General features: G+C 41.2%; 1 protein-coding gene across 3 annotated transcripts in view; it reads left to right on the forward strand.

Moving 5' to 3' along the window:
- The window catches only part of kiaa1958 (KIAA1958 ortholog), an 82,381-nt gene that overhangs the window by 22,530 nt on the left and 46,900 nt on the right, over positions 1-12,951 (forward strand). For all 3 annotated transcript variants that reach the window (XM_008103434.3, XM_003216610.4, XM_016991070.2), the window contains exons 2-3: positions 338-437; positions 5,299-6,487. In XM_008103434.3, the coding sequence (XP_008101641.2) occupies positions 5,323-6,487 (1,165 nt within the window). In that variant the 5' untranslated portion in view covers positions 338-437; positions 5,299-5,322. The remainder of the gene's footprint in view (positions 1-337; positions 438-5,298; positions 6,488-12,951) is intronic.

Raw genomic sequence — 12,951 nt, forward strand, 5'->3', positions numbered from 1 at the left:
TGCGCACTGACACTTTAGTGACCCGCCACTGAAATATTTCATTGTTCCAACTGTGCATAAAATATGAGGCTTTGTTTTACTGAGTCATGTATTAAGCAATGGTTTGAAAGCCCATGTTTTAGGTACTTGATGGTCCATTTCTACTTTTTCCTACAATAATGTAGGAAAAAAGCAAAGACATTGATGTAGTAAGAGAAGGAGCTTTTTTTCCCTAGCCAGCAAGAGGAATATGAATCATGTATGTTAGCTCTTGATTCCAGACGGAAAACATTAAACCGGATGACATATTAGTGATTTTCGCACTGGAGTAACCCTTTCTTTATACTTTCCTCTTTAGATGGATAAATGGATGGTTTTGCGGTTAAGGTTGTGGTTTATACCTGAAGAAATCCAACTCCAATTGTCCAGCCTGTGTTAGACTTCCTAAGTGTGATCTGGTAAGTGTGTTTCCCACTACAGACCAAAAACAATAAAAAAATTTACTTCGTTTTCTGCAATCACACCTACATTTGTAATTCATGACCCAAGACTGGGAGAATGGGCACTGGAGGTGCTAAAATAGCAATTGTATCACATGATTGAGTGAAAGAAGACTGTCTTATAGTTATAGTTACTGTATTTCATTATGTAATAGTTGCCACCGCATAATAGTTGTACCCCTATTTTGGGGGTCCCAAAATGTTTCCTCCCCCTTTCCTCGTGTAATTGTTGCAGGTATAAGAAGAAACACAGAGTTCTCTCTCCTCTCTTTCCTCCTCAAAGACAGTTTAAACCAGTGGTTCCCAACCTTTTTTTTTTTTTAACCAGAGACCACTTTGACCAGGGACCACTCTCCAACATCAGTACCAAGAGGGTTACAAATCAGTTTTTGGTCAACTTTAGATTCAGTTTGGTTATTTGGGGTGCTGATTCAGAAAATTGCATTGGATAGACCACATCAGCTCTAGTTTCTGATACAGAACGTATGCCATCCAGTAGTCGCCATCTGCTCGCCCATAGAAAAGCATATTTAATAATCCAGAGCTGATGTGTCTATCCAATGCAATTTTCTGAATCAGCACCCCAAATAAGCCCAGGAACAGGCCTAAAAACGAAGACACCAAGAAAAAAAATGATGTTTTGGTTGGGCTGTGTTACTATTCATAGTAGTAACAGTGAGGCCGTGGACCACAGGTTGGGAACCACAGGGAGCTCTCTCCACCTCCTCTTTGTGTCAGAGGTAAGACAGCTTTTTTTTTTTTTAACTAGATAATGGCAAATTTTATTTCACTGCATAATAGTCGCACCTCCTTTTCCCCCAACAAAAAAGGTTTAGAAGTGTGACTTTTTAGGCAATGGGATATGGTAGTTCCTTCACTCTTCCAGAAACTGAGACTGAATCTACACTGCCACATAATCCAGTTTCTGAATTCAGATTATCTGTTGTGAACTGAATAATACGAGTCTACACTGCCATGCAAACCAGTTCAAATCTGATAATCTGGATTCAGAAACTGGATTATATGATAGTGTAGATGGGGCTTGACAGAGAATACAATCAGATTTTGGTTTGGAAGTTTGAATTTTAGAAAGGTGACATATAAATATTGTTTATCCTCCTGTATAGTTTGTTGTCATGTGGAGTAGTGGATTAAAGCCTTGTGACTTGAAGGTTGGGTAGCTGACCTGAAGGCTGCCAGGTTCAAATCCAACCCGGGGAGTGTGGATGAGCTCCCTCTATCAGCTCCAACTCCATGTGGGGACATGAGAGAAGCCTCCCACAAGGATGGTAAAAACATCAAAACATCCAGGTGTCCCCTGGGCAATATCCTTGCAGTCGGCCAATTCTCTCACTCCAGAAGCAACTTGCAGTTTCTTAAGTTGCTCCTGACACAAAAAAATGTGTAAATCGAGGGCAGGTTTTGGTACCAAAATTATGGATATGATCTGTGGATAAATTGAGGGTCATCCCTCAGAGAGGGGGAAATGCTTAAGGTCTGGATCTATGTGTCAAATGAATCCGGGTTTACCCGAGTGTTGTTTTGACGTTTGGGATATTGAGCTTTGTAGAATAGCTACAGGTTATCTGCTTTGAACTAGATTATAGACTCATATAATCTGGGATAATAGTAACAACAACAACAACAATAACAACACTTAATTTGTATTCCACCCTATCTCCCTGAGGGGACTCAGGGCGGATTCTAGCATACACAACACAAAGGCAAACATTCAGTGCCTAGAAACAATGAAACAGATAAAGGTAAAGGGTTTCCCTTATGGTTCTGAGGGGTGGTGCTCATCTCTGGCTCTGGGGGGTGATGCTCATCTTCATTTCTAAGCCAAAGAACCTGCGTTGTCCATAGACACAACCAGGAATCAGATCCTGGGATATAGGGCAGCCTGAATTTCTAGCAGCGTGTGTTTCTTGGATGGGAATGGAGCAAAACAAGTGTGCTGTTTTGTTTGCCAGTACTAGATCTGGATTGGTAAAGGAAGCTAAGCAGGGTCAGCCCTGGTTATTTGTTAGATGTGAAACAGCCAACAAATACCTGGGTTCTGTAACTATATTTCAAAGGAACGAACTGGCAAAACTGCCTCTGGACACCCTATGAAATTCATGGCATCTGAAATCCATTTTCTTCCACCAGCATCTGTACTGAACAGATAATATGTAATTCATTATATGCCCATGATAAAGGAGACATGTGCAAAATTATGTTTATGTCTAGTATCCTAGCAAAGCCCCTTGAACCTTTCGTTAATTATTTGTGTATGCACTTCCTTAGTGAATGACTGTTTTTGTTGGCTCAAGTGTTGATGAGCCAAAACTGTGGTTAATCAGGCAAACAACAACACCTAATTAATAGTTCTCGCCTGCCTTAAAATAACAATGTGTTTCATTTGAGGTTTTTTTTTTTCAAATTAAGAGCAGATACAAATATTTAAAAATGTAGCACAACATACCTGAGTAATAATATTAATAATAACTACATTTTTGTACCCCGCCTCCATCTCCCCAAAGGGAATCCGGGCAGCTAACATTTGGCCAAGCCTGGATAGTTGCAATAAAAAAGAATACAATACAGTAGAGTCTTGCTTATCCAACGTAAATGGGCCGGCAGAACGTTGGATAATAAGGAGAGATTAAGGAAAAGCCTATTAAACATCAAATTAGGTTATGATTTTACAAATTAAGCACCAAAACATCATGTTATACAACAAATTTTACAGAAAAAGTAGTCCAATACACAGTAATGCTATGTAGTAATTACTGTATTTACGAATTTAGCACCAAAATATCACGATGTATTGAAAACATTGACTACAAAAATGCGTTGGATAATCCAGAACGTTGGATAAGCGAGTGTTGGATAAGTGAGACTCTACTGTACATACTTAATACATTTCATCAGAAGATAAAAATACATTAAAATAAAAACATAATTATACACAATACCATACTAAAATAAAATAGTGACAATAGTATAGTTAGATGTAATATAAAATCAGAACAGGTGTTGACAAAAAACAAACTGGGCCAGTATATAGTGCTTTGAAAAATCTGTGCCAGGTGAAGCCAGATTTAATCTCAAGAAATATCAAATTCTGGGGCATCAGTAAAAGCAGTGTAAAATTGCATCAATTCTGCAGTGTAGATGCACCCCATGGTATTCTTGCTAAGGAGAAAGGACGTCCACAGAATGGAGGGGAAGCAAATTGACAAAGCATCTGCATTTGTGTCTATTTGGGGTCCAATGTTGAGCTAATAGTTCTGTTTCATGAGAAAAAGGTCTGCTCTTGCCTCTGATGGCAATCTGCTTGCAGTCTGTTTAGAATCTGTTAAGATGGCAATAGAAGCAGCCAAAACCGAGCCATCTGATACTTGGCATAACAACTCCCACCCCCCCACCCCCTCAATTGCAAAGTCCTTGCCAAGGGCTGGAGAATGATGGTAGCTGAGTAGAAGGAATGTGGCACCACTATGCTGGGACTGATGCAAATGGAAATTCCTTCATTAAAGTCCTGGAAGCAGGGAAGAAAAATGGTTCACTGTTTATTAGATCACCTGCTGGTGATGCCTCGTTGTTGCAGTCGTCTCTCCTGATAAGAGGATCAGGATTAATCTCCTGTTCAGAGGATGCCATTGCACTATCGAAGGAACTTAAAAAACATTTTTTATTCCCACTCCTCCAAATCACCTGCTGTTACGGCTACGTATTTTGAGCATAAATATAGGCAAAGCTAATTTTCCAACTGTTTCTACTGTGTATGAACCAATAAATAAAAACTGAGCTAGAACAGTAATAAATTCTCAAAGGAGAGAACGTTAAATAAAATATAGCGAGGAGACGTGGCAAATGGAGGAAGGTAGAAGTTTCAAGCAGTGATGATAGATGAGATACATATATACTCAGACCACAGAGGATTGCAGAGGAATTTGGGGAGAGCATTGGGTGCAAACCCACATATGGTGGCTAGCTATGAGGTTTCTGATAGCAGTAACCTCAATGCCAGTGGATAATAGTATACACAAAAGGCGTCAACGGGTGAATCTAATTACTCATGCATCTTAATATTTTATAATTAATGTTTTAATAGAGTTAATATAGCTTTTAATTGATTTTGGTATTGTGATTGTTTTATTGAACTGCCACTGTTTTATTGAATGTGTCTTTAGGGCAATGGAATTTGCCGACTGTTATAAGCCTGCGGGTGTGAAGGGCGGGGTAGAAATGATATAAATAAATAAATAAATTTATAGGGTTGCTGTGAGTTTTCTGGGCTGTATGACCATGTTCCAGAAGCATTCTCTCCTGACGTTTCCCCCACAGCTATGGCAGGCATCCTCAGAGGTTGTTAGCTGGACCTGATTGTTTCATGTCTGGAATTTCCCTGTTTTCAGGGTGCTGTTCTTTATTTACTGTCCCAACAAAGGATTCCCCCAGGCAGGAATCAGCCAGGCCTTGAAGCTGCAAGGCTTTTCAATGCTACTCAAGGTGATTAATTGCAACTTTCACACTTGCCTCCAACAGACAAGAGTTCTTTCTCCCACCCTGGAAATTCCACAGATACATAAACCTCACTTGCCTAATTTCCAACAGACGTCACAACCTCTGTGGATGCCTGCCATAGATGTGGGCAAAATGTCAGGAGAGAATGCTTCTGGAACATAGCCATACAGCCTCGAAAACACAGCAACCCAGTGATTCCCGCCATATAAGCCTTTGACAACACATTGTACCTTGTTAATGTAAAATATCAATGTGTGTTTTGCAAATGTTGGTCCCGGTATGACCTTTCTCTTCTCTCTTCCAGGAACAAGGGTACTGAGGCTGTACCATGGAGGACTGCCTTCACACTTCTTCTGAAAACCTCTCCAAACTGGTCAGTTGGGCTCACAGCCATGGCACCATCTGCAGCCTCATCCCGAATCTGAAGCACCTTCTCTCGGAGGGCTCCCATGGCAACCTGACAGCCATGTGGGGCTGTAGTGCAGGCCATGCCTACCATTGGCCTCTGACGGCAACATGTAGAGCTGGCTCTCAAGAAAGAGTTTGCTTCCAAGATAGCAGGAGCTTCAATTCGGACAGCCCCAGTATTATAGGTGTTACTTCAGACACTCAAGCCAGCCCCGTGGAGAGATATTCCGGGAGGGCCGGAAAAACAAAGCTGGACTGCAACCGAACCAGAGACTCCTGCGATTTCTCCTATTGTAGTGAACCTTCTGAACTTGATGAAGCAGTTGAGGAATACGAAGATGAAGCCACTCTTTTTGACATGGTTTGTGAGTCCTCGGTGACAGACGAAGACAGTGATTTTGAAACTCACCCTCAAAGATCTCAGACGCATTCCCGCAAAAGACCGGGCCCAGGTCCCTCTTCCTCATTCCATCCAGGCTCCCGCTCCCAGGCAATCGGCACAGACGGCAATGATGTGCTGGTCAAAAAAATCAAACAAGAACTCCCTGAGGATTATTACATTGTGGCTAATGCAGAAATTACTGGTGGCATTGATGGGCCTGCGTTGTCTTTGACACAGATGTCAAAACCGAAAGCTCATCCGGGAGCCCCTTACCCCATGGCATCTAAGCCCATCCCTCCGGCGTCAGTGTCACTCAGTGCTGAACTTGAGTTGCAAAGTGTCTGTGCTTCTTCACCCGTCACGTCAAGGGCGGTTGCTCAGAAGCCTCCCAAGGGACCTCTGGCGTCGCCCAGCAGAGGACCTGGCAACACGGCGGCAGTCAACCCACAGGTAGCCCTCCAGATGCCCGCCAGCACTTCCAATACTAACAAACCCATAAGCATTCCCTTATCGGCCTTGCAGCTCCCTGGGCAAGAAGAGCAAGCAGCCTCAGAAGAGCTCTCCCAGCCCGTGCCAAATCAAGATCCCAGCGATGTAGCATTATCGCCTTCGGTTAGCATAGAGCCAGAGGTTAGCTCTAGCCAACAGCAGCCGAGCACAGCTCCCATCATGCCCACCGAGGCCATGGCACAGACAATACCAGGTATCGACTCTCGAGATGCTTCTCACAATGTGTTTGCTTTGGATGTTTTTATCTATTTAGTGGATGTTCATGTTTTAATGCAATGCATAGACATACTGATAAGTTTCTGGTGAGGGTCTGGGTGTAGATCGCACCAAAATGAGTGTGCAATAAATTATTAGGCTAACTGGAAAGAATCCATGTGATTGGAAGGCAGGCTGGTGAATACAAAGGGAATGAATTAAGAAGTTACTAAGGGTGTTTGTTTGCACTAGAATTTGCTATGACACAAAAGATACTCATCTATACTGCAGCCACATTTGGAATCTGGTTATTGTGCTTCAAACAGAACATGGTTGAATTGAAAAGATGCATCAAAGGGCAATTGAACTTGTCAGGAGGCTAGGCAATGGTTCTTAACCTGTGAGTCCCCAGGTGTTTTGGCCTACAACTCCCAGAAATCCCAGCCAGTTTACCAGCTGATAGGACCGGGCTGTGGCGCAGCTGGTTAGTAGCCAGCTACAATAAATCATTGCTGACAGAGAAGTCATGAATTTGAATCCAGCCCGGGTTGGAGTGAGCTCCCGACTATTTAATAGACTAGCTCGCTGTTGACCTATGCAGCCCAAAATATAGTTGCATCTATTGAGTAGAAATTTAGGTAACGATTTATGCAGGGAGGCTAATTTAACTAATTTGCAACACCATAAAACCTTCCAGCAGCGTGCGGAGAATGAGGAAGTACTCCATCAAGGATTTGGTGTCACAAGTGGACGGTGAAGTGGCAGTTTCCCCTGTGGCCGGAATTGAGCATACCCTCATGAAGCCGGAAGCTAGAATGTTAAATTGCCTCTGTGTCTGTCTATATATGTTGTATTGTGTAATGGCATTGTGATCCGCCCTGAGTCCCCTTTAGAGTGAGAAGGGTGGAATATAAATACTGTAAATAAATAGTAATAAATAAATTAGTATTTCTGGGAGTTGAAGGCCAAAAGCATCTGAGCACCCCAGGTTGAGAACAACTGGGCTAGAGGAACTCACCTATGAGGAAAAGGCTGTTTCATTTAGAAGAACCAAGGTACAAAATTGTGTATGGAGAAAACAGATAAGAAGATGGCTAAGGAGTTAGGGTCCACAAAAATGGGGAAAAAATGAATAAAAACACTTTTTTTTCAGAGAGACCACTTCTCCGGGAATCTTTAGATCAGTGGTTCCCAGCCAGTGGTCTGTGGACAATCAGTGGTCTTCAAGAAATGAAATGTGGTCTGCGAAACATTTAAAATTTTAAACCTTTATTCATTTTAATGACTCCGTTGCTACGTGGGTGGTGCCAGTGTGTAGGACATTGGGTGAGCACGGGAGGTCGGGGGGGAGGGGGAGGGCAAGCGATCAACATCACAGGTCACGTACTCATGCCACTCAGTGTCAGTCGCACACTTTCTTTTGTCTTGTTCGGCTGTGTCAGTGATTCTGTTTTGCTGTTTAGTGATTCAACGGCTACAGCAGTTTTACTGAACGTGAGTCCTCAATATTCATATTTTTTTTGACTTATTTAATTATGATTGAAATTGAGAGGTTGCAGAAGAAATCCAGGAAGAGCTCATTGAATTTCAAAATGATAGAAACTACAAGGATGTGTTTGAGTCTGATTCTCTTGAGGAGTTTTGGTGTAAAAAAGCTATTTTTTATACTAAAATTAGACGAATCGCCTTGCGCTATCTTATGCTCTTCTCCACATCTTATTCATGCGAACAAGGGTTTTCTGCTTTGCTTGTAATTAAAAACAAGTCCAGGAATCGATTGAAAGTAAATGATGATATGCGTGTAGCTCCAGGATTACCCAACTTGTAAAGAAAATGCAAGCACAAAAACCACATTGATGCAAAACAAATTTAATTTTCTATTAAAATGTTCTTTTTTATTACTATAATAATAGTACTCTTAATTTATGTTACTATTAAGTTTAACGAATATGTTAAAAGTTTTGATTAAAGTTTATTTTTAGATTAACACAGTTTATTATTCTTGAACCTTGTGGTCCCTGCTAACAACAAAAAAATCAAAGTGATCCTTCATTTAAAAAAAAAGGCAGGGAACCACTATTCTAGGTCCTCCAGCATGACTCTGTTGTTCACTTTTGGTGGAAGTTGCTTATAGAGTCTTACTAGAGGGCCTAGAGATTTGTGGGGAGAACATATTAATAAAATCCAGAAATAATCAAAACTGCAAAGTTAAACCTGCAATTGTGGAGGGCCAACTATACATCCATAACATTTCTCCTCAGGCACATGTGATGCACAGGGCAGTAAAGTAGATTGCTCCCAAATCCTTTCTGACTTTGCACCTGGCTAGCTCTTAAAAATTATTATTCTATGTGTTAACCTGAGAGATCAAGTGAATTACTAGACCTCAAAGAAGGTTAACTACCCTGGCCCTTTCCCCCATTGCTATCATTGCAAGGGTACTAAATCTCCATTCATACTTCAGTTCTTTTTTTGGTGTACGGTACTTCTTCAAATCGTTTCTGAAGTGTGAAAACACTACGGTGACCTTATTGTTGTCCTGATATTTTGTCAGTGAAGCTGTTCCTGGCTGACCTTCTTCTGCTTCACCCCTTATCCAGTTAATCCAGCTTCTTTCAGTTTTGTCTGAAGTGAAGCAGTTGACAAGGCTTCATTTAAAAGGAAAAGAAGGTGTGGCTGCTGCTTAACTCGAATTAACCTCCAGTGAATGAGGGACAAGAGGCAGGAGATTCAGGAGGCTATATTTTTAATAGATTATATAGATTATGTAGTTTGAGCTCCTGGGGGGCTGGAGTGCAATGGGCTAAGTCTCACTCAGTTTATTTATGTATTAGTATATTCATTTTTTCTGCATTAGCTTCTATCTGATGAACATAAAAACACTTAAAGAAAGTTCATGTGCACATCTGCCTTGAAGTTGCTGACTTACAGTGACTTTGCACATTTTATGGGGTTTTCTTAGTCAGTGTTCCTTCCTCTGACATATAGCCTACAGCACCTGGTATTTGCTGGCAGTCTCCCTTCCAACTACTACCCACGGCTCACCCTGCCTAGCTTTCAACATAAAACGGGATATGATGCCCTGATTGATTCATGTCTGGAATTCCTCTGTTTTCTGAGTGATGTTTTTTTATTTACTGACCTGATTTTAGAGTTTTTAAATACTGGTAGCCAGATTTTGTTCAGGGCCAGCTAACAAAGGACTCCCCCAGGCAGTAAGCATCCAGACCTTGAAGCTGAAAGGCTATGCAGTACTAATCAAGGTGGCTAATTGCAACTTTTACACCTGCCTCAAACAGACAAGAGTGTTAGCAGGTGTGTATAGCGGAACCAGCAGCGTCCAGTTAACACCATGTGCAAAAGACTCAGACCAGGCAGAGGAATTGAAAGAACAAAGGAAACTTTACTTGTTGAGTTGAAGTCAAATAAACAGTTCAGCAATCGTACAATGTCCTTGTAGTTGCACAGGATCAATAACTAATCAATCAGCATTCAATATATACAGCATAGCATATTTAAACTGCTACTTGACCGTAGCCAGAGAGCCTGTCTATTTCTGTGCTCTCCCTACAAGCTCAAATTCCCAACTGTCAAATCCAGCCATCTGCCAGCAAACTGATACATTGCTTGAGGCGTGACTTGCCTCTGCAAAAAGCTCCCTTTTTTTACAGAGATCTCTTGCAAACAACCTTGCAAGGATTTCTTTACACACACACATAGCAATTTGGCGCAATAAAGAGTTCTTTCTTCCACCCTGAACATTCCACAGATACATAAACCCCAATTGTCTAGTTTCCAACAGACCTCACAACCTCTGATGATGCCTGCCATAGATGCGAAACGTCAGGAAAGAATGTTTCTGGAACATGGCCATACAGCCCGGAAAACTCACAGCAACCCAGTACTGTCTTGACTGCCCACCTGAAGCTTAAAAGAGATGGGATCTAGTCTAACTTCTTTGGTTAGTGAGTTTTGAATTTGAGATGCTGGTACAGAAAAAACCCTGTTGCCCACCAACCTAACTTCATGAGTTGTTGAGATATTCAGCAGGGCCTCCTCTGAAGACATCAGATTTCTATCAGTCTCATACTAGAGGAGGCAGTTTTTTAGGTATCTTGTAGCCAATTTGTTTAGGACTTTGTAAGTCAGCACTAGCACCATGTTTTAAGCTTATGTTGCTATTGAGTATGCTAGTATGTTGGATTGGTGTTAAGGACCTCATCAGATGGCCCTTTGTAAAATGAAGGCTGACAGGGGAAATCGTGGGGCAACATAGGGATCTGTCTGGCGGTGTTCCCTAACGTCAGGATCTGTGCCATCCCTTCCCACAAAGTTTCACCACTGCTCCGTTTCCTCTTCGGATCTTCTGCCTTTTTTGTATGAGGAGTCAGGTGTATGCTCCATTTCTTTCCTCTGTCACAATGTTGTTGCCAGAGAGCCCCACGGAGCCCCACCAAAAGTAGCTTTGTGTCATGTGATGGGTTCTGGGGGACTCTGTGCAGAGAAGCAGAGAGAACACACTTTCATCTCATGAGGTCGTAAGTTGCTAACACTGTTATGTACATTTAGGTCCTTTCCAAAGTATGGTGACACTAAAACAAACTATCATGAGGATTTGTTACAGGGGGTTCATCCCTCTGAGGCTGAGGGTGTGACTTAGCCAAGGTCGCCAAATTGGTTTCCATAGCTAAAAGGGGATATAATAATAATAATAATAATAATAATAATAATAATAATAATAATAATAAACTTTATTCTTATGCCCCGCCACCATCTCCCAAGTGGGACTCGGGGTGGCTTACATATGGGACAATAGTTCATAGGGGGAGATGCAATCTCAAAGATAAGCAGGACCCGAACCGTTTAAGGCTTTATAGGTCATAATCTGCACTTTGAATTGGGAACCTTGGTCTCCAGAGTCCAACAATGAAAACACAATTCCATGCTGGCTGCACTGGAAGACCTAAAAACAGTATAAGAGGAAAGCTAAGCCTATATGATTTTGCTATGAAGGATAAGCAGAATACAATGGGCCCTGGGTGTCTTCTGGAGTTTGGTTCAAGGATGTGATGTGGATGCCAAAATCTGGATATTCAAGTATACAATGGCATAGTAAAATAGGATGCCTTATGTAATATAGCGAAATCAGTGCCATGTTGTCTGAATCCCTGGATGTAGAGGGCCAGCTGTAAATAGAAATGTGAGTGAATGTATAGGAATTGATATCAGAAAAGACAGATGAGAACGAAAGTGTGAAAATGAGAGAAGTGAGAATGTGGGGTTGTTTTGATCTTAGCTTAAAATATTTACCACTTTGCATTATTTCTCTTACCTGATATCATAGCATTGAGCCATGACAGTTAACATGGGATCAAACCACATTAATTCAGTGTAGATGCATCTTAAGTGCAATCCTGCAACAATGCTGAATGGTTGCTGTAATAATAATAATAATAATAATAATAATAATAATTATTATTATTATTATTATTATTATTTTATTTTTGTAACTGACTTTGCCCCTCTCAATCTGGCGGGGAAAAAAGTAAACAAACCCATAAACAAACCCATAGGAATTAAAATAAAGATAACGATTTCCCCCTGATATTAGGTCTAGTTGTGTCCTACTCTGGGGGTTGGTGCTCATCTCCATTTCTAAGCCAAAGAGCCAGCGTTGTCCGTAGACACCTCCAAGGTCATGTGGCCGGAATGACTGCATGGAGCGTCGTTACCTTCCCACAGGAGCGGTACCTATTGATCTACTCACATTTGCATGTTTTTGAACTGCTAGGTTGTCAGAAGGTGGAGCTAATAGTGGGAACTCACCCCACTCCCCAGATTTGAACCGCCGACCTTTCAGTTAGAAAGTTCAGCAATGTAGTGGTTTAATCTGCTGAGCCACCAGCAGGCCACCAATTAAAGGAAAAAGTAATATTGAAATCACTAAAACTTATATAAGTGGTGACTTACATGTACTATTCATTTCATTGAATCTGCTACTAGCCACCAGCACTGGATTTAGTACATGAGTCATGTGTTATTGTACTTCTTCCATTTATTTATGTGGTGGTATTAAGGAATCTGTTGTTAGGGATCATTAGAAACTTCCAAGCTCTTGGGTTTGTTTGAGACGGGAGTCTGCCTGTAGCAAACCTCTCCCCACTTCTTGACTTCCTAGAAAACAATTTCCTTGCCTATAATATACCATAATATATTCCGTTGTTATTTTTTGATGGAGGGAGGAGGAGAATGTCATGAAGTGGAAATGGGTTTTTGCTTCATTAATGTTGAAAGAAAATGTGGTTTAGGAAATCTGTCAAGTATATAAAATAACCTTTTTAAAAGTGTTTTTTATTTGTAATTATCACATCTTGGTGTATGATCCCTGTGTTGTAGAAATGCAGTCAATTTGAAAAATGTGGGGACTTTACAGACACTGGTGCTTTACCGAATGACAAAAGA

The sequence above is a fragment of the Anolis carolinensis genome, chromosome 2, assembly GCF_035594765.1.
Source record: "Anolis carolinensis isolate JA03-04 chromosome 2, rAnoCar3.1.pri, whole genome shotgun sequence".
NCBI lineage: Eukaryota > Metazoa > Chordata > Lepidosauria > Squamata > Dactyloidae > Anolis > Anolis carolinensis.